This window comes from Metschnikowia bicuspidata, assembly GCF_001664035.1.
Source record: "Metschnikowia bicuspidata var. bicuspidata NRRL YB-4993 chromosome Unknown METBIscaffold_1, whole genome shotgun sequence".
Lineage (NCBI taxonomy): Eukaryota > Fungi > Ascomycota > Pichiomycetes > Serinales > Metschnikowiaceae > Metschnikowia > Metschnikowia bicuspidata.
This window is the reverse complement of record NW_017387731.1, coordinates 4,465,157-4,491,250: the sequence shown is the minus strand read 5'-3', so window position 1 is coordinate 4,491,250 and position 26,094 is coordinate 4,465,157. Positions and strand designations below refer to the sequence as shown.

At 51.7% G+C, this 26,094-nt stretch overlaps 11 protein-coding genes across 11 annotated transcripts; 3 read left to right on the top strand and 8 right to left on the bottom strand.

The window, feature by feature from the left end:
* Window positions 1-1,121: 1,121 nt before the first annotated feature.
* On the bottom strand, window positions 1,122-2,222 carry METBIDRAFT_77052 (NADP-dependent alcohol dehydrogenase; the record flags this gene model as incomplete). The annotated part of the gene is made up of 1 exon (XM_018858629.1): window positions 1,122-2,222. One exon carries the CDS (start codon window positions 2,220-2,222, stop codon window positions 1,122-1,124), a length of 1,101 nt encoding a protein of 366 aa, XP_018714693.1.
* A 2,143-nt stretch (window positions 2,223-4,365) lies between these two features.
* METBIDRAFT_30537 (uncharacterized protein) lies at window positions 4,366-8,435 on the top strand. Its single transcript, XM_018855656.1, has one exon. It carries the CDS (start codon window positions 4,644-4,646, stop codon window positions 8,259-8,261), a length of 3,618 nt encoding a protein of 1,205 aa, XP_018714692.1. The 5' UTR covers window positions 4,366-4,643; the 3' UTR covers window positions 8,262-8,435.
* PRP45 (mRNA splicing protein) lies at window positions 8,351-9,319 on the bottom strand (the record flags this gene model as incomplete). Its single annotated transcript, XM_018856638.1, has 1 exon — window positions 8,351-9,319. The coding sequence occupies one exon, from the start codon at window positions 9,317-9,319 to the stop codon at window positions 8,351-8,353; it is 969 nt and encodes a 322-aa protein (XP_018714691.1).
* An 878-nt stretch (window positions 9,320-10,197) lies between these two features.
* METBIDRAFT_38433 (phosphatidylglycerol phospholipase) lies at window positions 10,198-11,328 on the bottom strand (the record flags this gene model as incomplete). The annotated part of the gene is made up of 1 exon (XM_018857000.1): window positions 10,198-11,328. The coding sequence occupies one exon, from the start codon at window positions 11,326-11,328 to the stop codon at window positions 10,198-10,200; it is 1,131 nt and encodes a 376-aa protein (XP_018714690.1).
* Window positions 11,329-11,735: 407 nt separating this feature from the next.
* Window positions 11,736-13,025, bottom strand: METBIDRAFT_77048 (NAD(+) diphosphatase; the record flags this gene model as incomplete). Its single annotated transcript, XM_018858628.1, has 1 exon — window positions 11,736-13,025. The coding sequence occupies one exon, from the start codon at window positions 13,023-13,025 to the stop codon at window positions 11,736-11,738; it is 1,290 nt and encodes a 429-aa protein (XP_018714689.1).
* Window positions 13,026-14,473: 1,448 nt separating this feature from the next.
* METBIDRAFT_86235 (ATP-dependent RNA helicase) lies at window positions 14,474-16,111 on the bottom strand (the record flags this gene model as incomplete). The annotated part of the gene is made up of 1 exon (XM_018859256.1): window positions 14,474-16,111. The coding sequence occupies one exon, from the start codon at window positions 16,109-16,111 to the stop codon at window positions 14,474-14,476; it is 1,638 nt and encodes a 545-aa protein (XP_018714688.1).
* A 959-nt stretch (window positions 16,112-17,070) lies between these two features.
* On the top strand, window positions 17,071-18,357 carry METBIDRAFT_38250 (mitochondrial 37S ribosomal protein mS29; the record flags this gene model as incomplete). The annotated part of the gene is made up of 1 exon (XM_018856977.1): window positions 17,071-18,357. The coding sequence occupies one exon, from the start codon at window positions 17,071-17,073 to the stop codon at window positions 18,355-18,357; it is 1,287 nt and encodes a 428-aa protein (XP_018714687.1).
* Window positions 18,084-19,263, bottom strand: NIP7 (ribosome biosynthesis protein). Its single transcript, XM_018855655.1, has one exon. The coding sequence runs from the start codon at window positions 19,051-19,053 to the stop codon at window positions 18,508-18,510; it is 546 nt and encodes a 181-aa protein (XP_018714686.1). The 5' UTR covers window positions 19,054-19,263; the 3' UTR covers window positions 18,084-18,507.
* Window positions 19,264-20,355: 1,092 nt separating this feature from the next.
* Window positions 20,356-21,771, top strand: METBIDRAFT_34192 (pseudouridine synthase; the record flags this gene model as incomplete). Its single annotated transcript, XM_018856449.1, has 1 exon — window positions 20,356-21,771. The coding sequence occupies one exon, from the start codon at window positions 20,356-20,358 to the stop codon at window positions 21,769-21,771; it is 1,416 nt and encodes a 471-aa protein (XP_018714685.1).
* Window positions 21,772-21,892: 121 nt separating this feature from the next.
* HRR25 (serine/threonine protein kinase) lies at window positions 21,893-23,290 on the bottom strand (the record flags this gene model as incomplete). Its single annotated transcript, XM_018856452.1, has 2 exons — window positions 21,893-22,198; window positions 22,343-23,290. 2 exons carry the CDS (start codon window positions 23,288-23,290, stop codon window positions 21,893-21,895), a joined length of 1,254 nt encoding a protein of 417 aa, XP_018714684.1.
* A 241-nt stretch (window positions 23,291-23,531) lies between these two features.
* Window positions 23,532-24,456, bottom strand: METBIDRAFT_120359 (uncharacterized protein). Its single transcript, XM_018854151.1, has one exon. The coding sequence runs from the start codon at window positions 24,304-24,306 to the stop codon at window positions 23,725-23,727; it is 582 nt and encodes a 193-aa protein (XP_018714683.1). The 5' UTR covers window positions 24,307-24,456; the 3' UTR covers window positions 23,532-23,724.
* Between the last annotated feature and the right edge of the window lie 1,638 nt (window positions 24,457-26,094).

The window sequence follows — 26,094 nt, the reverse complement described above, 5'->3', positions numbered from 1 at the left end:
GGCTGGTCTTTCCCTGATGGCTTACCCAGCACGCACTGGAATCAACGACATGCTCACGCACTACAGGACCTAGATTAACCTTACGACTAAGACCGACCAAGTATACAGAGCGACCACGCCACAGCAACAAAACCAGGAAAAAAAAATGATACAACAATCTCTTGGCCAAAAGAGCTGCACAAGCGTCGTGGCACTTTATAATACAGGGGGCGTCATTCTGCATTCCCTGACTGGGCCGTTGAGCAGTTCGGGTTTCCGCTGGTAGGTCTTTTCCGACAGCCCGTATGGGAACAGCCGTTTGAGTCCAGAAGGCCCCGAGGTATAAAAGATTGGAAATCATACCGACCCAGCCAAAAAAAAAAAAAATATGGTCCTGTAGGACCAAGTGCACCGATCGAACTGGTTGCGCCAATCTTGCATTTCTGCTGGGCTTCTCACCACATGGGAGACTTTTTGCAACCATTCTTTTTCTGGTGTTCGACTCTTCAAACGCCATTGGGACAAGTGCGCTGCTTCCTTGGGCCAGAAAATACCTCTTTCTCAATTTCTTCTGGTAATTGGCTGCCTTTTCTCTGGGTTTGGCGCACACGGCCCCATTGAAGACGGTCAGTTTGAAGAGCCCGCAACTTGCTGGCCAGGAATCGGGCCAGCACAATGATCAAGGCATCTGTTTGCAGGACTCCTCTTCAATGCCGACCTTCTAAAAGAGACCCCTCATATCGAACCCCTACGAGACAAACTTCCAAAAGACCGAGAAACGTGACTAGGAAAAGCAGAACAAAAAAGGGGAATTCTCGGCCGAGGAGCAAGGTAAACCTAAGGCAAGAAGGCTATGGTTTCCACAACATCGAGACCAAGAGCAGTTGCCGCTTGACCGATTTTCCAGATCAATGCAGGCAGAAAGGCCCAAAGCTCCCCAATGCTTCATCACAGGGCCGACTAGACCACATCCTCTTTCAACTGCGGCTAATGACAGGCCCATGTTAGACCATTTGCCCCTTTACTGGCCCCGACAGACCATTCTCTTCAGACACCAGCACGTGACATCCTGCTACGCCGAAAGTACCCTAGTGGTTATCTATTAAGCACTCGTATATAATGCGCGTTGTCCGTGAAATAAATTAAGCAAAGGCCTCGTCGAAGTTGGTGAACACGAATCTGTATCTCACGTCACCCTCCTCACATCTGGTCAATGCCTCGCCGCAGCTCTTCTCGTTGATTGGCACCTCCTCGATCATTGGCGCAATGCCCTTCTCGGCAGCCAACTTCAACATCTCCTCGGCCTCGACCTTGGAGCCCAAAAGAGACGCACCGAAGGACGTGGCGTTACGCACAAACGTGAATGGGTGCACAGACAAAGTGTCGCCGGCTGGCGGCAAGCCCACACTGACGAATCTGCCGTCCACCACCATGGTCAGCAAGTACTTGTCCAAGGAGAAGTCGTCCACTCCGGAGGCACAGTTCAAGATCAAGTGGAACTTGTTGTGGTACTTCTTTTCCCAGTCCTCTTCCTCCTGCGTGGCAATGAAGCCGTCGGCACCGAAAGAAAGCGCCTCCTTCTTCTTGGATGAGCCTCTGGAGAAGGCGTAAACCTCGGCACCCAAGGCCTTGGCGAACTGGAGCGCCAAGTGGCCCAAGCCACCAATACCAATGATGGCCACCACGGGCTTCTCGATGTTGGAGATGTTTCTCACCAAGGGCGAGTACACGGTCAAACCGGCACACATCAATGGCGCAGCAACCACCGACGACATGTTTTCTGGGATGGGGAAACAGAACTTCTCGTTGGCAATGGAGTGTGACGAGTAGCCACCTTGCGTCACGTAGTTGTCGGCCAACGTGTCAACGGCGTTGTAAGTGCCGACACCCTGCGTACAGTACTGCTCGTTGTTGGACTGGCATCTGGAGCACTCGCCACAGGCGTTGGAGGCGGCGCCGATTCCGATTCTGTCGCCCACCTTGATGCTCTTGACTTCGTCACCCACGGCAATCACGTTACCGATGATCTCGTGACCCACCACGGCGTCCTTTCTGTTCAAGGGGCCCCAGCTCTCTCTGACCGTGTGCACGTCAGTGCCACAAAGACCACAGCAGATGTTCTTGATCACGACGTCTTTGGGGGACACCTTCTTAGGCTCGAAGGAGACCAACTTGGGCTGGTTCCATTTGTCGGCCGAGGACACGGCGAAACCTTTGAATGTAGATGGGATGGAGGCAGACATTGTGTTTGTTAGTAGAGTTTGCTGTCTTTGAAACAGGATGGCACATGGCGATCGTGGCCTTATATATGCTGCGACAGCGAAGTGGCGGCGATATATCAGCGATGCAGACTTACGTCAATGCGAGTCGCCAGCGCTTACTAATTTTGCCGGAACTGGCCCCTAAACACCGGCGAAAAGCGGGGTGGGCTCGGACATGCCGGCCATGGTGCCGGCGGTGAACTGTGGTATTTTTGGCCGCAGCGGGCCGGCGTGCTGGCGGGATTTACGTGGCATGGCCTGCGGTTTTTCAGCCATTTCCAACGCCTGACGCCTGGGTTTTTTTTCAAATCCGGCTGCACGCCTGCACACAGACCAGGGCGCGGCATCGGAGCAATGATGGCTAACAGAATAGATGAGACTAAACGGAGGATGGATCCGCAAGGGCAATAAAAGAGGAAGTGGGGAAAAGAGAAAGACAGATGGCACTGTCCCATCCAAGGCATGTTCCCGTCAATATACTAGAAAAAAAATCAAAACTCCTTTTTTTGTCCCGTGCTTCTTCACAGCAGGTCGACTACAGAAGCTCGTGGAAGAATGTCCTGTCATGAGGGCGAGGACCTTCCGGAAGCAGACAAAAATACCGCGCGCCGGGATGGGAAGTGCACGCTCACGCCGGTTTAGATAAGATGCTATTATGAGCGCCCCGACCAAGTCCTTCTGGCCAATATTAAAACACATACAGACGGGAGAGAAATCGAGCCGCAAATGAGCTTGGCATGCTGAGGTCAATTGTGGTCCCGGGGGCAGCAATAATCTCTGCATTTGCCAGCTATTCCGCAGATATCTGCATTTGTCAGAGTCGGATATATATCTGCGACGGGTCTGATGAAGGAGAAAATTAGGTATTAGCGACAACGGAAAAGACGCGCACAATAAACCGGCAGCTCGGCCGAAAACGCCCAGGGGTCACCTCGGCCCAGCCTCGCGTTTCGTTTTTTTTTTGGCTTGTCGTACTGTTTTTAATTGCACGCTGCCGGCCCGATTCGCCTGGAATCCAACGTGCCGGGTGTGTCTTTACCGGCTTATGATGTCATCACACCAGTCACGCGAACGCAGTTGCAAAATGATGAGACGAAGGCGCGGTTGGGCTCCATACTAGTGTCACTAGTCATATCGGGCCAGATCCTGGTGAAACTCGTCTGGCTGGCCGCATCAGCACCTTAGATCAAAGGCATTTATATATATTTGTATATGAGGGATATTATGGGGGTAGCGAGGTCCCTCAGCCCCGAAAGGTACCGATCTCTGCATAAGACCCGAATATAGATGAACTTGGCAGAGGTGAGCCCGCAGAAACAACATAACAAGATGGCCTTTTTGGAGGCTTTGCGTTTGTTTATGTCTTTCGATGATATGTCCGTACTTAATTGTTTGCTTTTGTTCAGTATGGCCACAGGGCAGCAGACGTGGAAAGTCGCACGATCAGTTGTGCGCGTTGCTCTTCCACACCGGCGATTGGGCCACCCTTAAAATCTGGGAACATGCCCGATTGAACATTTCAACAACTTCGTGGATATGAGAATTCCAAAAATCTTTTTTACACTTTGCTCTGCCAGCACGCTCGGTGCACTGTGCTCAGCAGCGCCACACCAACTGCAAGAAGAAATTGGAAACAAGATGAAAAACCGCGTGGTTTTCCAGAGGTGACTGAAGGCACGAATTATGATGTTTTTCTCTTATTCCTACTCTCTGGCCCTGCTCTATTATGTTGTATTGTGTTTTTTTTNTTTTTTTTTTTTCTTTATACGTAAAGCGCGCGCTTTCGCGTTAATAATTATACATTATAGACAAGTCTCGTCCCAATGCATAATAACAATATCGGAGCACCACAGATATGAGCTTTTTTTGAGAAGAGCCAGACAGAGAAAACAACGACAACCAAAAAAACAACACAATGAGGCCATAAAATTTACACGGTTTTTTTATCTGTCCAGAATCTTAAACAAACCGATCATCAAATTTTCTCCGATTGCAAAATGGCGCTGTTCACGTAAATCGTCTCGCAACGGCAGAGAAGCCCCATCATGCCAGTGGGCCTGTCTATCTTGCAGAAATAGTATATGTAGAGACACCTCAATTTTTCCCCAAGTGTCTATTTTTTCTACTTTTTTCCCGCTTTTCCTTCTCGCTCCCACGCTTTTCTCAACAAAAAAAACAAACAAGTTTTTTTTTACTTGATTGTGCCTTTCATTTCACCAGTCAGGCTAGAATCATCGGGGGAGCTCATCCAACTTCGCCCGACATTTTCAGCACGCTTGAGATCGGCTGAAAAACACTGGTCGCATATTTCGATCTGCTCCAAAAGCGCAAAGCAGTCTCGACGGCACCAATTGGCCAAACACCAAATCAAAACATTCCAAGTCACCCCAATATATTTGCAGCATGGTCTTGTACAAACGCAAGCAGGTCACCTATGTGCGTCCGCCACCTGTGCCCACCGATCTTGGCACGGAAATCTATATAATACCACAGACAAAGGAATGGTTCTTTAATTACGAGGAGTACCTTGCCCGGATGGACTACTACCGCCGGCGCAAGTTTGTGTGTGAAATTACAGGGAACTCCTGCCTCACTTACTACGAGGCATTTGACTCCGAAGCCAAGGAGATCCGGGACCTCGAAACCAACTTTCCCGAGGCCTTGCGCGAGCATATCTTGAAGTTTCTCCAGTTCAACCGCATCTCTAGATTGGATCTCTTGGTCGACAAAGTGTACCTGGTTTTCAAAAACGAGTATTTTCCCGGCGAGGAGGTCTATGTCAAGAAGCTCGTGTCGCCGTCGGCAGAAAAACAAGCGGCTGTGGCCAGAAACAACGACGGCGCCGCGCCCTTAAAACCGTATATTTCCTCGGTCAAACAGCGAGGCGTTATTCGGGAAAAAGTCCAGTATAGCAATCCGTCCGATACCAAGTATCTCGTGTCCACAGTGGGGGACAATGCGCAAATCATCGCGACCAACCAGCAGATCACAAGAGACAGGAACCATTTCACCAAGTGGCTTGTCAAGACGTATGTCAAGCTCACAGTCACACGGTCCCATAAAGTGGGCGCCCCTTGGGTGGTCAAGGAGAAGTACGCAGAAAAGTACCACATTCCCAAGGACTTCCCGGAGGACTTGAAGCAGTTTGAGTCCATCACGCCTTCCGGCGAGATTTTGTACGAGGGAGATGACCGGTTAGATTTCCTGTCGCCTGCTCCAGAGACAGATGCACCCAAACAGAAAAAGCCTCGTGGCAGAGCGGCGCTCAAAAAGAAGGCGGCACTCAACGCTGCCAACGCCGCTGGCGCCTCACTGGTCGACGGAGCCTTTGCATTAGAAGGGACGAAAAACAAGGAGAAAGGTGATGCCCGCCATCGGTTCCCTGTGCACCACTTGCCTGCCCTGATACGAGAGGTGCTTGACAAGAACGACCAGGCCACCACATCCTCGTTCCAGCCGCTGAGAAAAACCATCATTGAGGACTTGCACTTGTCGTTTGACTTGCAGAACTGCCGACCGGAGCCCTCCGCTCTGAGGCTTCCTGCCAACGCCCGAGCACTCAATGCACAGGTAGTGGAGCACTTGGAGGACGAGATTAAGGATTTGCGGAACGGCGAATCCGAGGAAAGCTCACAGGTCATTGCACAAAAAGAGGCCGAGATCAAGGAACTCAGAAAGGACTCACTTAACTCGGTCCAGGAGGCCTTGGAGTGCTGGACCTTTCTCAACATCTACCACTCCGTACTCAAGATAGACACTTTCACCTTCGATGATTTCGTGTGTGCAATGGGCTGGAACGATACGCAACTCAAAAGCTTTGGCAGGTGCGAGCTCTTGGACGAAATCTGGTGCGCCGTTCTCGGCCTTGTGGTCTCCAACGAACCTGCGTCGACTAAAAGCTCAGACGATACCAAGATCTCGGGGCTACAGATCACGTTGCCGCCCGACGTAAAGCTTTTTACGAAAAGCGGTAGTTCTAAAAACGAAGAGAATGACGACGCAATGAAAGGGTCTGATAGCGAACATGAGCCCAGACCACTTAAGATAGAGGATGACGTTTCCGAAAATGAGTCATCCTCTCCCTCTCCCCATAAAAGCAGAAAGAACGGCAAATCACCTGAGACTGTCGCTGGCCAAAAAAGTTCCATAGACGCCGATGACGAGGCCGAGCCATCCGAAGATGATGCTGACACAGAAGGAGACAACGAATCGCACACGCATGGACACAATGCATACTCTGTCGTTAATCATAGGGGTGTCAAATGGCATGAAAAGCTTCGCAAGCGGAATTTCAAGGACGGCAACTGGCTCACTATCGTCATGGGCGTTCTCTCACTTGTCGAATATGTGCCGGAGTATTCTGACACAATTCAAAGAGTGTATCAAACGCTTGCTCCTTCTCTGATCACGCCCGCGACTCCTTCAACTGTACTTTCACAATTCTACACATGCATGGGAATCGACCTCCGTTTGAAGGTCCTCCATATACTAACCTCGCTTGTTGTCAACGGGAACTCTGTGAGAAATTACATTGACGAGTCGCTTGATGCGTCTGCAAATTTGAGACGCAACAGGCTTGACATCCTACGGGACTGGAAAGCCCATGTCGAAACTGCCAATAAATTACACGTCGAGGTTTTCAACAGATTGATGGACGCAGTGAGCACAACTTCAGACACAAAGCTTTGGTCTTCATTTTCTCGAAAGAAGCATAGACTCAACACAAAAGGATACGAGATGACCGGATATGTGCAAGCACTTGCTGATGCAGATCCATCCTTCAAAGAGCTATGGGATGCACGAGAAGCAGCTCTTTCTAAGATAAGAGAATCTAAGGCACAGAAGAAAGATGTGGAAATGCAACTTTCGCAATTGGACTGTCAGAGGGTTAGACTTCTTGGAAAAGATAGACACTTTAACAGATATTGGTGGTTTGAAAACAACGGCTTACCCAATATACATTATTCGGGAGACGGGGATGAGGATGAAGAACAGCAAGAGCCGGAAAGTGACGAGGAAGTTGATGACAAAGATGATTTTCAAACCGAAACCTACCTCATGGGCTGCCTTTGGATTCAAGGACCTACTGGAATGGACTCCCTTTCGCATCTCAAGCTAACAAAAGAGGAAGTGGATAGCATGATTGGCGCCATGGAGGATACAAATTCTGTTCAAACAGTTAAGTTGGAAAATGAAGATTCTCCTGATGCCGAAACAACGGAAAAGCAAAATAACGATGCGGTCAATGGTGCCCAGCCTCTTAAGGAAATGGATTTTTCACATGTGCCAGGCCCAGTTGTTTCTGAAGCAGCGAATAAGGGAATCAACTACCGTCATAACTCGATTGAATCCCACGATTCTTCAAAGATTATCGACAAGTATGGAGGGTTGCCCAAGGACTACGATGTGATGACACTTTCGGCAGTTCAACGCAAGTTTATCGAAGAACGAGCAGTCCCCCTTTTTTCGGGAAAACAGTGGAGGTTTTTTGATCATGCCGAAGACGTGGATAGCTTGATAAAGTGGCTTAATCCGTGGGGCAAACGAGAGTCACTTTTGCGCAAAGAATTTTTGCGTGTGAGAGAAGGAATGACTGCTAGTATCACAGCTCGCAGAAAAGCGCTCTGGCTCGACAAACTACCCAAAGAAGAGACGGAGCTTGAAGGTCAAATCGAAGCCGTGGAGGCCAGGATTCAAAAATGCAGAAGCGGTGTCGTTGATGAATTGGAGCCTGAGGAAAGCGGAGATGACATCACCCCTAGAAAAAGACCCAATAGACGGGGTGCTGGTGGTGCCAACAAGAGACAAAAAACAGCGGCTGAAACCATCAAGACCGGAACTCTTGACGAGCTCGAACAGTTGCAGATTGAATTGAAAGAAACCATGGCTGCAAGGTTGGAGCAAAACCCCATTGCAAGAGTGACGGAGTGGGTAAACCGCACCGCCCGAGACGAATTTGAGAAGCCATTATATGAGGGTGGAGACAAGGCCAAGCCGCGGGCAAGAAAAAGCAAGAAGTAGTGACGTTAAGATTATACATAGTTACATATATGTGAAGATCTGAGCAGGGTTCGTCATCCGCCTTTGGATTAACAGGCCACCTGTGCAAGTCACGCAGCACGGTACCGTTTAGCTCCGTCATAGTCGTGACTGTTTCCGGTGCGTTTGCCCGAATGACGTCTCGACCGGTCCAAAAGCTCCTTTAGTTTTTTCTCCTTTTCTGCTTGTTCCTTCAAGGCGATTTGCTTGCGTTGCTCGTTTCTTGCGGCAAGCTCACTTCTCGCTTGTTTATCGGCATTTTCTAGGGCCAGCGAAAGCTGTCCGAACTTTTCAATATTGATGGAGGGACCTTCACTGGCACTCCCTCCGCTTGCTGCATGTACTCTTTTATCTAGAGCAATAGCGAACCCCTGGTTATTTTTCCAGTTAGAAACTGCAGAAGGAATGTGCCATTTATCCTTGATCTCTTTGGTGATTTTCTCTGTGGGAGCGGCTTTAAGAATCGGAGGTGGTGGCAGAGGTTCTTTCTCACGGTTTTTTCTTAGCTTGAATTTTGGCGGTAGTAAGGGATCCTCTTTGAAGTTGCGGATCTCAAGAGTCCGCCCTCTGGCATCATTTTCAGTCAAGGAACTGGGCGTAAATGTAACGAAAGTGGGCTCATCAGTAGAAACCTCGCCGTTTTCGGCCTTGAACAAAATATCGTCGATGACTTTTTTGGTTTCCGCAACACAGGTGGCCAAGGAGTCGTCGGGGCAATTTTCAAGTGTGTAGCGGGGGAAGTGATGGCGAAGGTTCGGGTACTTAACTTTCAATGGTATCGTGTCATCGTACGAAGTCTGTACGCCCCCGTCTCCATCTATGGACGCAAGGGTTTTTCCCACATCGACGAACCCGTTTGCGTCCACGAAAACCTCACCCAAGGCGTTGCCCGAACTATGCAAATTGGTCACTTTCTTATGAGAATCTGTGTTAGAAAAGGGCACCACCAAAGCCGAGGATGCTTGCGAGGCCTTCGGTAGCATCACTTTGATTGTGTCATATGAGCAGTGCTTTGGTTTCGGTAGAAGCGAGCTGAACATTTGTACAAAATATAAAATAAAGGTTTTGTTATGGTTCGGGCGTTATGGTCCGGATGAATGACGTGTTAAGAAAAGCTTGCTGGATGGGACTCGATGTGAATCGTGGGGCTTTGACTATGAGATGATGGCCAAGGTGCGCACTCATGCCGGTGCTGCTCTTGTATCACGGTTACAGCAAGAGGTCCCACCTGAAAAATGCCAGGATATAAATTCTATTGTGCCAGCAACGCCTAGTCTTAAGTATAACTTCTAATTGGCAAGTTGTGCAAAAAACAATTGTTGGTGTTGATGTGCGGAATATCTCGGTTTAGTAACATAATATACTAGCTCCAAACGGTTCCTCGGGCCCCAGTCAAACAGTCCCGGGCCCACGATATGCTTTTATTGATCGAAGATTTAGGAGCCCAAAAGAATCACATGCAGCTTTTGTAGGTATTTGTGGGTTTGGCCCCTGAACCTTAGTTCTCAGTCAAATGAGCCACGCATACTTGGCTTTAGGTTTACCTTTGGGGATCGGCAGTAACAGGTATCTTCTTCATTTTGTCCTTCGCGTTGGTGGCTCTTGCGCAGTCTGGAAAATTCGGGGTCCACAATTAGTGAATCTGCATCTTGTCAAATTACGACGTCTTGCACGATTACATACTCATCCACCCGCTAATCTGGCTTTCGAAAAAAAGCCTGGTCAAGAATTTGAAACTAGCACGTCAAGGATGCAAATTCGGGGACTTGTCTTGTGCGAAAGAATGCGAGATTGATTGTGTTTTGCCAGATTTGGCGATGGTATTGAAAAACGGAGCCTGTGCTTGTGATAAATTAGGGGCAAAGAAAGAACTTTGGTATCTTAATTTCCAAAAATGCCCAGTTCAATTCAGTGTACTTCAGAAAACGCCCCAAGCCTGCAAAAATGCAAAAATCCTATTACCCAACTTCGGCCTGACATAAAGCTTTTCATGAGGAAGCACAGGGGACTCAAACAGCTGGTTGACAGAGAGCTGGGCTGGATGAAAGAAGTACGTCATGATCTTGGCTATCCACGCAAACAACATAAAGCTCCGCGGAATCACCACGTTCTGTTGCTCTCCTGAAGGCCAGGATTCCATCAGCAACTGCTTTTCAGCGTTTTTCCACCTTTCGCCAGCAAGTGCATCCACTATTTGATCTGGGTAATCTGTGATGACACCATACTCCTTGAGCTTCCATACTTTTCCAATGGCACAAAAGTAGCGAAGCTGGCTCACGCGATTTACTGTCCACGTGTATAAGTTCAAATTTTGCTTCTTGACAGCTGGCATGAAGTCTTCGAGAAACTCCCGGGACCATGTGCTCACGTAAATTAGCGACACGCCTGCAATCTTGAACTTTATTCGGTCTTTTCCTAGTGTGTCCAAGTACTCATTGTATGCTAAGAAGGTCAACGAACTTTGCCAGCTAAGCGAAATATGGTAGATATGGAAACACGTGTACCCAAGATACGCATTTGTTCCACGAAACAAGCGCTGGAAATAGTCATCCTGGTTCAAAAACTTCACAAAACGCAAGTTCCACACGCCGATTTGGATGCGAGGAAACCACCACTCCAAGTCGGCGTGAACGGCCAACATATCTTCGAAAAGAAGCCTGACGAGTTTTGGCGGGTTGGCGTTTTTCAAATCCAACATGATCTTGTGGTTGGGATTTGCAGTCTCCTTCACGACCTGACAAAACCACCGGAGCACATCCTGAAAAGTCAACAACGGCTCGCCCGACCCGATCGTGCGTAGTGGTTTGAGCTGCTCGAAATTGGTCTCTAAGATGTTGTAGTCGGTCTCGTTGCCATTTTCGTCGCAGAAAACACGTTTTGTATTCACGTCATGTGAGATGACCAAGACCTCATCCTTGGTGGTCCAGACGTCGGTTTCGAAAATGGTAGCGCCGGTGTCAAAGCACTTCTGGAAGCCATGTAACGTGTTTTCTGTGAACTTGCTCTTGAATCCGCGGTGGCCCACAACCAAACAATCAGCAGAGCTCATTTTGCGATGGAAAATATACTGCTAAAGGAGGTGTAATCATAGATGCCTACGGCAGTGCACTATGTAGAGAAGAGGTTTGACGAAGGCAAATGGGAGGATCTACCATTTCCTGCAGTGAGGCAGGAAACGTGCTGGGCCTGAGCGTCTCTAATTGCGGGGCAGTCAATACATGCGCGAACACTGCTAATAAAAGGTATGATCAATCACTTGCGTAACCCTTAGAAGTTGTGGGGCCAGAACTTGAGGCCAGCTAAACTGGTATTTCGTATACTTTCACCTGCACTGTGCAGCCTAAGGTAAATCTATCAAGCATGCCGCTTGGCGAGTATATTCCCGTGCATCAACTCACTAGTAGGTGGGTGCTGGTCAACCACAGACTATCTCTATAAACAAACCCGATCTGTAACCTAGAGCTTAAGCTCAGTCTTTTCTATGGCATGCTTGATCAAGGTGTACGCGATCGACACATCGGTAGGCAAGACGATTCCATCTGGGTTCTCGTCTCCCGCAGTGTTGTGGATCAATTTCCGCACGAAGGAGACATCGAACCAGCGGGCGTCCGCGAGCTCTCGGTCGTGGCCAAGATGGATGACCTCGTTCAGGCCATTGAAATCCACTGTGGCCACGCACCCGATCATCAAGTTTCCAGGGAATGGCCATGGCTGGGTCATGAGAATCTGGATGTCCGAGCACGCAACACCGGTCTCCTCCCAAATCTCTCTTCTCGTGGCCACCTCCACAGTTTCGGAGGGCTCCATGAACCCGGCTGTGCACGAGTACATTTTCGTGTGTGCGTAACGTTTACTCAACGAGAGTAGCATCTTGGTCTTCTCTCTGTTAACGATTGCCGTGATGACAACGGCGTCTGTGCGAGGGAACGACACGTTGGACACCCGCGTGTTTTTGACAGGACACTCGTACTTTTCCTCGTCACCCAGCGCGATCTTGTTATCGTTCGTGCATCTCAACTTTCCTCCCGCATGGATGCCAATGACTTTGGAGCCACACCCGGGGCAGAACCGGTTGCGGCCAAGCCAGTCGAAGTACATTTTGCCGTGGCTGAAAAGTGCCGACTCCTCCATGGTGAAGGCCATGGTATGTTTCCGGGAATCCGTGTATACAAGATCGTCTTTGTTCACGGCAGGCGTGGACAGCACAATGTGCTGCTTGACCAACTCGGAAATCCCAGACGCGTTCGACACGTCCACGCCAAAATACGGAATGCCAAAGTACCGCCCTTGGTGGTCCAAATACGTTTCTTTCTCGTACAGCTTCAACTGGTGGAAGTCCAAGCCTACACTCTCGTCCTTGAGCCCGAGGAAAAGCAAGCTGGGCTTGCCCGAGTCCCGCAACGCGGGCGCATGGTCCTTGTTTTCTGCCGCCCAGGTCTCCAACACGGTCTTCCACTGGGCAGAATTGTCTAGCAAGCCGTGGGTCGTGCCCGCCTCAGAAGTGTCTGGCACGGTGGCCAACTGGTCGGTTCCGTTGGTGAGAATCACGAGCCTGCCCTCGGATCTCGCTTTGTTGACAAGCGGGTTGCCGTTTTCGTAAAATATGAACCGGGTGGAGGTGTGCAAAACGGCGCTGCTGATGAACTCGGCGTCCTCTCTAAGAAAAGAGACGCGGTTCACCACCTCTTTGCCAAAGTAGGGCACCTCGGCAGGCAGGTATGGATCGTCTAGTTTTGCCTGGTTCATTTGGAAGTATGTGTTGTTTTTAAAGGTGCTGCTGAAAGAAAGTAGGCGGGTGGATCTAAACAACACGGGTATCCGAGGTCTCCAGGTGTGGAGAAACATGCTCGGTGTTTAGTCAGCACGGCAGATTCGGAGATCGCACTGGCACCTGTCCATATGCGAGATTGCGTGGCAAATACACCTGTCTTAACCGGACGGCCAACGGATAGAAAGAGGCAAGGGGCCAAGACACCACGTTCTGGGAGGAAGGGCGGCAGAGGACATGGATCCCATGTGGCGTTTGTTTTGCGGGAGCCTTGGACCTAATTCTTTTTAACTGGATTGCATGGTTAACGTTTGGTGCCCTCTATCTTTTCCCTATAAGGCAGGTGCGCCTTGCCATGTTGCTTAAGAGCGTGCCAGATCTAGAATCAGTCCCAAAACAGCCATTGTCACGGCGAAACACAACTTTATCTGCGGCGCATGCTCGAAACCTTGAAGATTGAATGTAGCCAAAAGTACGTGGCGACTGTATTTGTATATCTTTGCAAAAAGAGAGTGGCCGGGGAGAATGGGCCTTGAACTTTTGCACCCATTTCGGCCTCATACTTGCTTTCGCGCGGCCCCGTTCAGGTTTGCATGAATGATGGGTCGATGGGATTTCGATTCAATTTCTTATTCCTAGCGATATCCGTCAATGGACGACTCAAGAACAGTGAGAAAGAGTGACATGAATAATGCGAGCAGATCTAGCTACTTTCGCATGACCAGGAGGTATATAGAAACCCTACAAGCAATGTGAGTGGGGAATGTGTATTGGTGAGAAGGCTCTACAATCTACTACACTTCGATCTACGGAACTGTTGAAAAAGATACTGATCGAACGCTCGATGGCAAACGCCCAGCTTTGTACACTTTTTCGTTGATTTTCCCTGGTTGTATAGTCTGGGACGCCATGGGTGTCGTGGGCGAGCAGATAAAGTTGTCCAGGGCGAGCTCTACAGCGCTAGCAAGCAAAAATTAAAGGAAGCCGCAATGGGCAGGAGTTTGCATTGCAGTGTATATACAAGATTCCTAGAATGTTAGTATCGGGTGCAATGCACGTGAAATGGAGCTTTCGATCAGATAATTGTTAAATAACAAGACAGTTTCCTCAATAGTTTTCGGAAGTCAAGCGTTCAAAATCAAGTTTATTCATCAGGAAAAGCTCGGGGGAAATCTGAACATACCTTTTTGTTGATTAGGGTCCCAGTGATGTAGTCATCTGTCTTGTCTAGACTGGTTAGTACGATGAAGAATGCAAATAATGCACATGCATCAGATATCTTAGATCTCTCCTCAAATGTATTAGGAAGTCTAACGTCTGAAAATCTTTTTATGTCATCAACTCAGTGCAATTCGTTGGCCATAACATACCGTTAAGTGTCGTGAATGGGCTCCTGAGAGCTAATGGGAAGGAGGCGCCATGGCGTCTATCCGATGGTCGCACCCTGCTTGATGGCAGTGGGCAACCCCTTGATCCAGGACTTGCCTGATTTCTTGTCGATGATCACGAAAACCCGCCCGGACTGGCGCATTCTCCCCGTCCGGCCAATGCGGTGGATGAGGTCAATCGACGTCTTGGGCAAGTCCATGAGAACCACGTTCTTGATGCCTTGGAAGTTCAAGCCTCGTGCCATCAAGTCAGTGGTCACCAACACTTTGATCTCGCTTTTGTCCGGGTCGTCCTTGAGAGGGACGGCCTGCTTGAGGAAAGGCGCGATCTTCAACCGGCGCTCGTCGGCAGAGTCCCTGCCGGTGACGCCAACCACGTCCTGGAAGCGGTGGCCGAACTTCGCGATCAAGACGTCCACGAGCGGCTGGACATTCTTCTTCTCGTTGACAAACACAATGATGCGCTTGACGAAGCCGGCCTCGGTGCCGTCGTTGTGGATTGCGTATAACGCCTGCGCTAAACACCGTGTCTTCGACCCGTGGTACGGCGCCTGCTGCGCGTCGATGATCTTCACGGCAATCTGCCGCGGGATCTTGTGGATCTGCGGCGTGACGATACGAATGATGGACTTGTCCTCCTTGAAGACGCGCTTGATGCTCTTCTCGAAGTCACGCGGTATCGTCGCGGAGCACATGATGAGGTCCTTCAAGCGCGGGAACCGCAGGAGCACCGCGGTGGTGTCCACAAACCACGAGTCGTCCATGAGCGTGTCCGCCTCGTCGACCACACAGTAGTCCACGTGGCTGAAGAAGCGGAACGGCCGTTGGAAGTTGGTGAGCTTGGACAAGCCCTCGAGCTTGCCCGGCGTGGTTACCAACACATCGACTCTGCGCGTCTCCAACTGGCCAAAGAGCTTGCCGGGCGACTCGCCGGAGCCCCACTTGACCACGTTGAGGTTCAAGCCCGACGCGTTCTCGGGCTCCTGGAGAAACCGGCCGTACTCCTCGGAATCCAAGAATCTGCGGGGGAGATCGGCCGCCGCGTTCAACGGCATGTCGCACGCGGCCCTGACCGTGTCGTAGACCTGGCTGACCAACTCGTGGGTGGGCAAGAGAATCACTGCGCGGACCATCTGCGCACTCTGCGCCTCGGCATAGGAACGCGGGCTGTGCTTGAAGAGCCGGAGGTCGTCCTCCTTGAGCTTCAGGAGAACCGAGGCCAAGTACGCCCAGGTCTTGCCGGAGCCGGTCTCGGCGGCTATGGTGAACACCTTCAACTTGCTGCTCTCGTTCTCTTTGACAATGTCATGGAGAAGCACGTTGCCCACCTCCTCCAACTTCTGCGCGGACACCTTGCGCGGCTGGTTGATTTTCTTGATGGCCGCAATCTGCACCGGCAGCGGCTTGATGTCAAGCTGCTCCTTGCTGGCAACATAGGTGTTTTTGAAGTTGTAGCTCTGGCGGATCTCCTTGATCATGGCCGCCCGCACCGTGGGGAAGACGCGCAACGCGTCGAACGACACGACCTTCTCGATAATACCCTCGGACTTCTCGATGTGGGTCTTTTCGGGTTTGTGCAACGAGGCGAAGTTGCCGAAGGCAAACACCTTTTTCTTGTGGCCTGGCGTCGTGGGGCTTGCGTCAAGCCGTTTCCCCTTTCGGGCCGGCACTAGCATGTTTTTTGTGCGTGAGTACGCCCGCCATTGAACTATGGCACGGAGCAGATGTGGAGAGGCATTCCGTGTGCAAACGTTCAACATTCTAAGAAAAGAGCGAGTTGAGAACTGGCAGACAGGTCCATTTAAAGGGCGAAGGGTGGAGGAAAATTTTCTTGTGCGAAGATGCTGCGCACAGGTCACTTAGGGCTGCGAGGCTCCGGAAATTATTGGGGCCTGCGCGGCCGGGCCCGACGGGCAATTTATCTGTATTATCTGAGTGCTGGGTGCGCCATGGCCGTGAGATTGAGCAAGGCGCCAAGGGAAGATGATAGGTGAATACGGGCGTGCTTTTGGTGCTGTCTTGGTGTTTCCAGGTGCAGCTGATGGTTTTTTGGGTGCCGTTTCTGCTTTCTCTGGTGCCGTTAATGGGGCCTTGGTTCGCAGAATTCCACTGGTGCGCCTGTAAAGGGCCCAATTATATGGCTGTATGCTGGCATCAAGGCTCAGACAGAAACAACAGTTAGAAATCACCAAACAACGCTTTGCAGCATCTTCCAGCGGCCCCGCCCTGAACTACACTACAAACAGAATTTGCCTGCCAAAACCGCAAAAAACGGCCAAAAACGGCCAAAACCACCCCAAAAACTAACTGCCCCAACCTCCAGGCTGGCTCGCTTATAGCTCCACGGGCCCAGCGTCGCACCAGGCCGCGTCACGTGACGCGGTGGAAAAATTTAATTGCATATTGGTCCACCAAACAGGCCCCAGAAACCAAAAGCTGCCCAGAGCGTCGCAACATGTTGAGATCCGCCGCAGCCAGAGTCAGCTTCCACAGCAAGGCACACGCCGTTTCGGCCGCGTGCTCGGCCAGAGCGTTTTCGCTTTCGGCCGCCCGGCTTGCCGTGGCCCCGGCCCCAAAGAAACAGCTGAAAGTGGTGAGGAAAAGAGAGGTCAAGGAGAAGGTCAAAAAGGGCGGAATGACCCACTTGAAGTTCGGCGAGGCCGTGAGGCAGCTCAAATTCGAAAATCTCGCCGCGAGCTTGGCGCCCCTCAACTTGGCCGAGTTGTCTGCTGAGCACTTGGACAACATAGATTCCCAGGTGGTCACGTACAATCCACAGACGGAAAAAGTGCTTCGTGATCTCGGCTCCTTCAAGAAGAACCAGAACCACGAGCTTTTTGCCAGGCCCGTGTCCATGGTGTCGCAGAACACCTCCCGTATCCACGCGGACTTCATTGAGAAGTTGAGCGGCCCGTCGTCTCAAAACAGACTCTGTCTTTTGGGCGAGAAAGGCGTTGGAAAATCGACCTTGATCTCACAAACCCAGGCGCTCTTGCTCTCCAACAGCAAGCAGGACGTGGTGTTGTTGCACGTGGACTTTTCCGAGAGAATGGTCGACGGGTCCAGTGACTACATCTTCAATCCTGTTTTGGGGAAGTTCCACCAGCCCATGTTCACCAAGAGGTGGATCAAGAAAGTCCGCGCTGCCAACGAGGCCGTTTTCAAGAAGATGCCCTTGACCGAGGACGTGTCGTTCGTCACCAAAAAACAGCAGTACCTGTTGAAGAAGGGCGAACACACGCTCTACGACTACGTCGCGCTCAACAACGAGTTTGGCTTTTTCGGGCCCAGCAACGCGTTGCAGTTTTTCATCAAGCAGTTGAAGGCTCACTCCAAGACCGTTCCTGTGGTGTTCTCGATGGACAACTTCAACTCGTTGATCGGCAAACCTCACACCGAGTATTTCCACAAGGACATGAAACCCATCACGCTTGGGGAATTCGAGTTTGGCGACTTCGTCACGCAGTTGGTCAGCGGCGGCTTCTCCTTCGACAAGGGCGGGCTTCTTCTTTCCGAAAGCAAGGACTCCGGAGAGTGCCGGACCTTGCGTGTCGGCTTGGGGTTGGAGAAGCCCAACCCTTACGACGAGCCGCTGCAGTGCTACTTGGAATTTGCCGAGCAGATGACGAAGAACGGCGGCGTCAAGCCCTTCTACGTGGAGAACATGACCAAGCCGCAGGCCAGAGAAATGTTGCTGTTTTTGGACAAGGCGGGCGTGCTCCAAATCAGAGAATATCCTACCAAGGAGCTGTACAAGAGTCTTGAGGAAAGTGGGGCCATTCCGGGCAAGACCATCAACGTGGGCGAGTACGTGAGATGCGAGGACCCGGAGACTCAGTTCGAGAGGATCTTGCAGTCGTCGTTCTTCGCTTCCGCAGGCAACCCAGGTAGGTTTTTGAAGATCAACAGCTTGCTATTCTAAATCTGTATATATAAAACCAAGCAGCGCGTGCCGGAGTAGACCCGAGGAAAGATGATATTCTAGAACTATGTATGATGCTAAAGAGAGGTTTGTTGACAAGAAGAGAAAGAGAGCGTGTGTCCGAAGAAAGTAGCGACAGAGTCTCCCCGTCTATGTGAACAAGGTGTCCTCCTCTCTCAAGTACTCTCCGATGTCGCCTTGTCTGAACGCCACGATCGCCGTGGGCTGCATGTTCTTCGTTTCGGCGGTCGATTTGGCGGACACACCGAACCCGAGCGGCACGTCGTGCATCAGGAACACAATGACACCGGCGTGCTCGGGAATGTCCTCGGCGATTCTGCCCACGTGGGCCTTCAAAACGTGGTTGCCATACAAGTAGGGCATCTCTCCGTTCTGCTTGATCCACACCTTGTACTTGGCGTACTGGGCCAAGTAGGGCAACGCGGTGATGTGCAAGCGGAACTTGCCGGTCTTGGTGAACTTGCCGAAACACGTTCCCAAGGCCATCAAGCGGTCTCTGGACACACAAACTGCGAACTTGGCGATGTGCTCCGAGACATAGTAGACCCGGTCTTTCTGTAGCCTGAACACGTGCGGGTTTGTGGGGTTGTCGATCAAGAAGGAGATGTTTCTGCCCATGTAGTTGGCCAACTTCTCGAAAACGACCTTCGTTTCTTCTTCCGTCAAGGATCTCATGGCGTGGTGTGCTTGGGGCAGGGAAGAGGTAAATTTGTCTCATTTTTTCAGCACCGCTCTGGGGCGCGGTCACGTGCGCGCGAGATGCCCGTCCGATGCCCTGGGGCCCCGGACCACGGATGCGTCTGCCGGCGGTTTGTGGGCCCGTTTTGATTGGGCTGGTGGCACGGATGCCGTTGGGAAAAAAGAATAGGCCGATTTTGGCGGAGGGGGTGGATTGCGTGCCTGGACGGCGGGTTCTGGGAGCGCCCTAGTAGCCATCGCGCACGGCCAGCCATGTTCACCAAAAGGATGAATCTTAGAGAAATGTTGGCACCTACGATCACTCATTTGAGAGTTTACGAAAAATTGGTTTGCCAAAACGGTAACGAAAGTTTATGCGCTCCAGAAAGTCTATGCGCTTTAGAAAAGGAGAGCTGAAGTCGGTATCGCATAGCCTGTTGATTGGCGCTCTCGGGCGAACACCTCATATGGGCCGATGACATGAGTTAGGAAACAGGCAAAAGAAGGTAATACAAGAAGTGGTGTTATGTTGAGCAGGCCTCGCTCGTGTCTTTGAGAAGACATGTGGTGGTTTCACTCGCAGATTGATGGTAACCATGGATCTACTCAAGATAACAACACGATCGATCATGGGGTTTTCTATAGTCTATGGGTTTAGGTATGTGGTAGCGCCGGGGCTGTTGTGACGAAAACAGGCAGTTTCGGATATTACTGAAGACCGCCCTAATAAGATGTTTCTTAAAAAAAGGCTATATGGGCAGGGTAATACAAGAATGCAATACGCAATGTGCAATAACAGAATACGCAATGTGCAATAACAGAATACGCAAGAACGTATACACAAGAACGTATACACAAAAACGTATACCCAAGAACGTATACCCAAGAATGCAATGGCGTGTACACAAGAATGCAATGGCACGGCCGAGTGCCGAATCCACAGAACAGCAGGCGGGCCAGGCGCCGGCCCTGTTCCAGCGCCCGCAGCCCGTGCGGCTCATCTGGCCTATGGCCCCACGGCCCCATCTCGGGCCACGCCCATCGCCCAGTGCGCGCCAGCTCTTCGCAACAGACAATTTTTCTTCGGCACCTAAGCACCAGCACAATGAGCCAGCAGAAAAGAACACCCAATGAACTGGTGGCACAAGGCGGCAGCGCTCCTCCAGACGATGCGAAGCGGGCGAAGCACGGCGCGCCTGGCAAACCGAAAAACTTCTCCAAGAGAGATCACAAGGTCACGTAGGTAAGTCCGCACATTTTGCACCCAGATGGGCCGGGCGCCCCCCGGCCCTCCCCGGCATGGTACTAACTTCTAGTGAGTGGAAGCCCTTGGTAGACGCCGACGGCAACCCCGTGGAGAAGTCCGAGCGCAAGCCCAAGAAAAAGGTGGCCTGTATGATCGGGTACTGCGGCACCGGCTACAACGGCATGCAGATCCAGAACAACCCGGACGTCAAGACCATCGAGGCCGAGCTCTTCAGGGCGTTGATAGCCGCGGGCGCCGTGTCCAAGGAAAACTCGACGGACTTGAAGAAAAACGGGTTCATGCGGGCGGCCCGCACCGACAAGGGCGTGCACGCGGCAGGCAACGTGGTGTCGTGCAAGTTGATCCTCGAGGACGACACGCTCGCCAAGGTCAACGCGGCGCTCCCCAGCCAGATCCGCATGTGGGGCATCGAGCGCGTCAACCGCTCGTTCGACTGCCGCAAGATGTGCTCGTCCCGCATCTACGAGTACCTCTTGCCCACGCACAGCTTGCTCCCGCCTCGGCCCAAGTCCAGCTTGTTCAACTTGATCGAGGCCAGCCGCGCCGAGCACCCGGGCGTGCTCCGAGACGACGCGGACCAGGCGTGGTGGCAGGCCACGCGTGCCGCGATCTTGGCCAGCGGCGTGGCGCAGCACGAGCTCGAGCAGGTGTTTGAGAAGACCGCGGAGACCGTGTTCGACCAGGACAAGGCCGAGCTGCGGAAGGAGTACTACGACGCGGAGGGCGAGGTCAGCGAGTGGGGCCGGCTAGTGCGGAGCGTGCGCCGCGTGGAGAACTCGTGCCGACGCGGCTTCCGCATCAGCGACGCCAAGTTGCAGTTGTTCCGGGACGCCATGAAGCAGTACGAGGGCTCGCACAACTTCCACAACTTCACGTTGGGCAAGACCTACGGCGACCCGAGCGCGCAGCGGTTCATGAAGGGCACGTCTGTGCTGGCGCCGTTCATCATCGAGGGCTCGGAGTGGGTCTCCATCAAGATCCACGGCCAGCTGTTCATGCTCCACCAGATCCGCAAGATGGTGTGCATGGCGTCGCTCGTGGTGCGGACGGGGTGCCCCATCACGCGCATCAGCGACTGCTTCGGGCCGGCCAAGATCAACATTCCCAAGGCGCCCGCGTTGGGCTTGTTGCTTGAGTGCCCGGTGTACGAGACGTACAACGAGCGCTTGGCCGAGATGGGGTACAACCACCTCGAGTTCTCGGGCTACGAGACCGAGATGAACGCGTTCAAGATGAAGAACATCTACGACAAGATCTACGCGGAGGAGACCAAGGAGAACGTGTACCACGGCTTCTTCGAGTTCCTCGACACCTTCAAGGGCTCGGGCGCCACCAAGGAGGGCAGGCACATCTTCGACTTCTTGGGCGCGGTGTTCAACAACCAGATGGAGAACAAGGAGACCAAGAAGAGCTCTGCGCCGCCAAAGGCACCCGACAACGTGGACTAGCCGCCACGCGTGCCTCGCGCAATGTGCTGAGAAGCAAGTTGTTTATAGCTATGTCGCAACTAGGAAGAGGATGCTATATATTGGATATTGCCAATGGAATTTCGCTCATGCACAGCATAACTCAAATCCATGCCTGGTTGTTGCTGGGCCTGTGCCCGCGCTGGGGCGACCCTTCGTGGTCGTAGGACTGGTGGAACGTTGCGTCCGCAAAACGCCCACTGCCCAACTGGGCCACTTGCGACGCCAGATGCACGCCTGCCTTGTCGGGATGCCCGGGCCCGGCCAAAACGGTCATCTGTTGGACGGCCGAATTCATTTCAGAGCTCATCTTTGGGGGTGATGCGTGTATTTGGCTTTGCTGCTGGTGCTGTAGCTGCATCTGCTGGATCTGCTGCTGCTGGATCTGCTGCTGCTGGATCTGCTGGTGCTGGATCTGCTGGTGCTGGATCTGCTGATGCTGGATCTGCTGCTGCTGCGGCTGCATGTGTTGCAATTGAATTGGGGGCTTTTGTGCCGGATGGGCCTGGTGGGCCTGATGCTGCAGATGCGGGTGTTGTTGCAACTGTGGGACACCCTGGCTCTGCTCGGCTTGGCCCTCTCCCCCTTTGCCTTCCTCTTTCTGTTTATCCTGTTGGAACTTGTACAACGTCCAGTCAAAGACATAGTCATATCTGTAGTTTTCCCTCTTGAACAAGTCTCTGAACAAGTTTCTCAAGTATGCATAGTTTGGCTTATCTTCGAATCTCAAGTTCTTGACGTAGTTCATGTAGTCCAAGAACTTGTCGGGCAAGCCTTTGGTCAACACATCGTTTGGAATAGTCATCTTCTTCTCCATGATTTTGTCGTACTTTTGTCTCTTGGTGGCCGCCTTCAATCCTTGCCAAGGCAAGGATCCACGACAGAAGTAGATCAAGACGTACCCCAAAGACTCCAAGTCATCTCTTCTTGATTGCTCGATACCCAAGTGCGTGTTCACCGAGGCATATCTGGCAGTGCCAGTCAAGTTCTTGTTCTCCCTGTAAGGAATGTGCGCGTGGGTCCTTGGATCTCTGTACTTCTTGGCCAACCCGAAATCAATGACGTTTACTTGAGACCCGCGTCTGCCAGTTCCCATCAAGAAGTTATCGGGCTTGATATCCCTATGAATGAAGCAGCGTGCATGGATGTACTCTATTCTGCAGATGAGCTGGTCGGCTAAAAGCAAAACGGTTTTGTACGTGAACTTGCGGTTGCAGTAGTTGAATAGGTCCTCCAACGATGGGCCCAAGAGATCAATGACCATGGCGTTGTAATCACATTCAGTACCATACCAGCGAACAAACGGAATGCCAACACCACCGCTCAAAGCCTTGTAGACCTTGGCTTCATACTCCAACTGGGGGTGCTTGGCTTTCACATTCTCCAACTTGATAGCAATCTCTTCGCCCGAAATCACGTTTGTGCCCAAATAAATATCGCCGAAAGAGCCCGAGCCGATCTTTTTGCCGAGGCGGTACTTTTTGCCGACTCTCAAATCCATCATCTTTGCGTCAGTCTTTGAATGATGCGATGACGTAACGTTGTTCATTATACGATGGCCTGCGGAGAAGTGTTTGGGAGCGCCGCAGATGCAAGCTGAGGATCCAGATGGTGTTTATGAGTGACCTCTTGATCTCAGGAATTGGAAAGTGAATGCGTCGTATAATTATTCTCGCACTTTGTGATCAAGTGCTTCAGGGAGCCGTGACTCGAATGTTCAGAAGTATATTCTCTGAAAAAGGAGCGCTCTGATACTGGACGATGTATGAGAGTCTTATGAACTTAGTTTTTTTTTTTGCACGCCGTGGTTGTAGAAAGGCTGACTAAGACACAAGTAAAGGACAGCGGGTGAGAAAAGCTAGTCCAGGAACGATCAGGCTCGTGGAGGGTGAAACGAATATGAAACAGGGATAAGCACCGGGAGGGGCGTGGTTCTTATTGGTGTGTGATGTGCGCTCGACACTTCTTGAATACAAGTGTTGATGGCAAATGGCCGAAAATAAAATCCGAGTACAAAAAATGACCGGGATCCAGGCCAGATAAAGGGCAGAAAAACTGGCGGAGTGAAGATGGGCCCGCAGTGGGAGACTTTTGGTGTGCACACGTCCCCAGCAAAGTCGTACGCCGGCAGTTCCGCCCGCGCTCCTCACAGTCTGTCAGCAGGGCGAACTGATCAGCAAAAGGGGAGCGCGAGACAAGCCCCGGCAAACCAGAACAGAGTGGCGTGAGAAAAAAACGGCGGCCCTTTGCAGGGACGCGAGCACGTGACCAAGGGCTCCTGTATGGACCAGCTACTGTTTGGGCACATGTGTCCCGTAGTTGGGCCGAGGAATTATGGGGGCGCAATATCGGGTTTAATGGATACGGCGCGAGGCCCCCCGAATCTTTCTCTGCGCAGTGCGGTACGAACGGCCCACCAGGAACGGTGGAGACAAACCCAGCATTGAAGTGGGAGACATGCAAACAGAAATACACAACGACCAAAAAAGAGTGCCTAGGATATATACTTTTATTCATTTATGGGATGTGAATGCCACCTGCGCTTTTGCGATGGACGCTGGATAGGAAGCTGGACGGATAGCGCCGTATCTCGTTGCCCTTTGGCGTTCTCCGCACTCGCTCTTAGTAAGCACTAAGCGAGGGTTCAGCTTTCCAGGCCCAAGACAAGAGGCGCCCAGCGAGGCGCCCGTTTTGTTCCAGAAACAAAGGGAGAGTCCCCAGAGAAAGCAAGGGAAATGTATTCCGAAAAAAAAAGGAGTCTCCAGAGGTTTCAAGGGGAATGGATTCTGAAAATAGGAATGTATTCTGAAAAAAAGAATGGATTCTCATGAAAAAAGAATGTATTCTGAAAAAAAGGAATGTATATTGAATAATGGGAATTTTTTTTGGAAAGTGGAATCTTTGAAAAATTTCCTGTGGAACCCGTGGAATATATTGTGGGAAAATGGAATTCTCGTGAGAAAACAAAGAATATATCCCCTCAGAAAGGCATGAAGTATCTCAAGAGAAGATGAAAGTGTCCTGCAAAACGAGTCCAGATCTCCCAACAAAACAAACAACAATCACTTGAAAAACAAACGGAACAGTCCAAAAACCCACTCCAACAAACACTGCTTGCACAGTACAGACATCTTTGGGTACTCACAACTAAATCTGTGCACTTCACTGCGTGCTCAATTAATTTATTGCCTGTGCACCGATATCGGTACTCCCTGTGCACTGGTCTTTTGCCAGAAGCGCCGCTCGCGAAACGCGGCCCTAGATGCTAGAGCCGCTCCATCAAACTCAGCTGCTGGTGCGCCCCGCACTATGGGCAAGGCCAGGGTGCCCTGGTCTGACGGGGAGTGTATATTGTGCGCCGTTTCTAGCTGTGGCAGGACAGAGGCGGACTTGGGCATCGTCCAAAGTGCTGTCTGTTTCACGAACCGGGCCTCGGCACTACGGGTCTACGGGTCACCACTAATACAGTTTGTCGATGCTTGGGCAAAGTGGTAGCGGACTAATTAAGCATGCGCGCCACTTTGTCTGGCGGGCCTCGGGGCGACTGAAGGGACTCCATGACAACGTGTTGGATAATGCCTCTGGAAACTGCACACAGCCCAGGCTGGGGTCTGTTTTCTCAGAGAGCCTGGTCCCACCACTCTGGATTTCCCACTGATGTGTGTGCATTTTTGCAGCTCCTCTAATTTGCCGCATGTCTCCTCCAATGTTCGCAGGGCCCTGGGGCGGGCCGCGAGATCCAGGGACCCGGGACTCCCACGCACACACAGGGCGGGACGAGAAAAAATACACCAGCCAGTCCCACGCGGCGGTCCCCTTCTAGGCCCTATCTTGCGTGTGCACCCGGAACCACGTGAGGCCAGACCTGCCGGCGGCCCCGAACAAAGAAACCATGGGCACACCCACCAAAGTCGTGCACAGGCAAACCAACTACAATGGGGGTTTATTGTTCCCGGGCGGGCTTTCCCCTCCAGGCCCAGGCGCAGGGCCTGCCCTGCGATTGTTCGCGGTTCTGGTGTGCTATATTAATTGGCGCCGGTGGTGCGCGCGTGGTGCCCGCTGTTCTTTCCCCCATGGCCTGATGTGCGTGCGCCACCAAACAATATCAGGGTTTCGGAGTGTACTCTGCGGCGCGCGCTGCGCGCGCGCCTAATACAGTGTCTGCCTCGTGTTCGATTTCGGCCCGTTGTGCAACAGCACCTCTACGCACCACCAGCTACGTATTCGGATTATTATTAAGACAACCTGTGGAAGCGAGTTACACACACGTACTCAGAAGCCATGCTCTTCAGTGCGCCCCATATG

Bases quoted from the DNA above. Each gene is read 5' to 3' on its own strand.
- METBIDRAFT_30537 (XM_018855656.1), top strand. From the start codon at position 4,644: ATGGTCTTGTACAAACGCAAGCAGGTCACCTATGTGCGTCCGCCACCT.
- NIP7 (XM_018855655.1), bottom strand. From the start codon at position 19,053: ATGAGATCCTTGACGGAAGAAGAAACGAAGGTCGTTTTCGAGAAGTTG.
- METBIDRAFT_120359 (XM_018854151.1), bottom strand. From the start codon at position 24,306: ATGAATAAAAGTATATATCCTAGGCACTCTTTTTTGGTCGTTGTGTAT.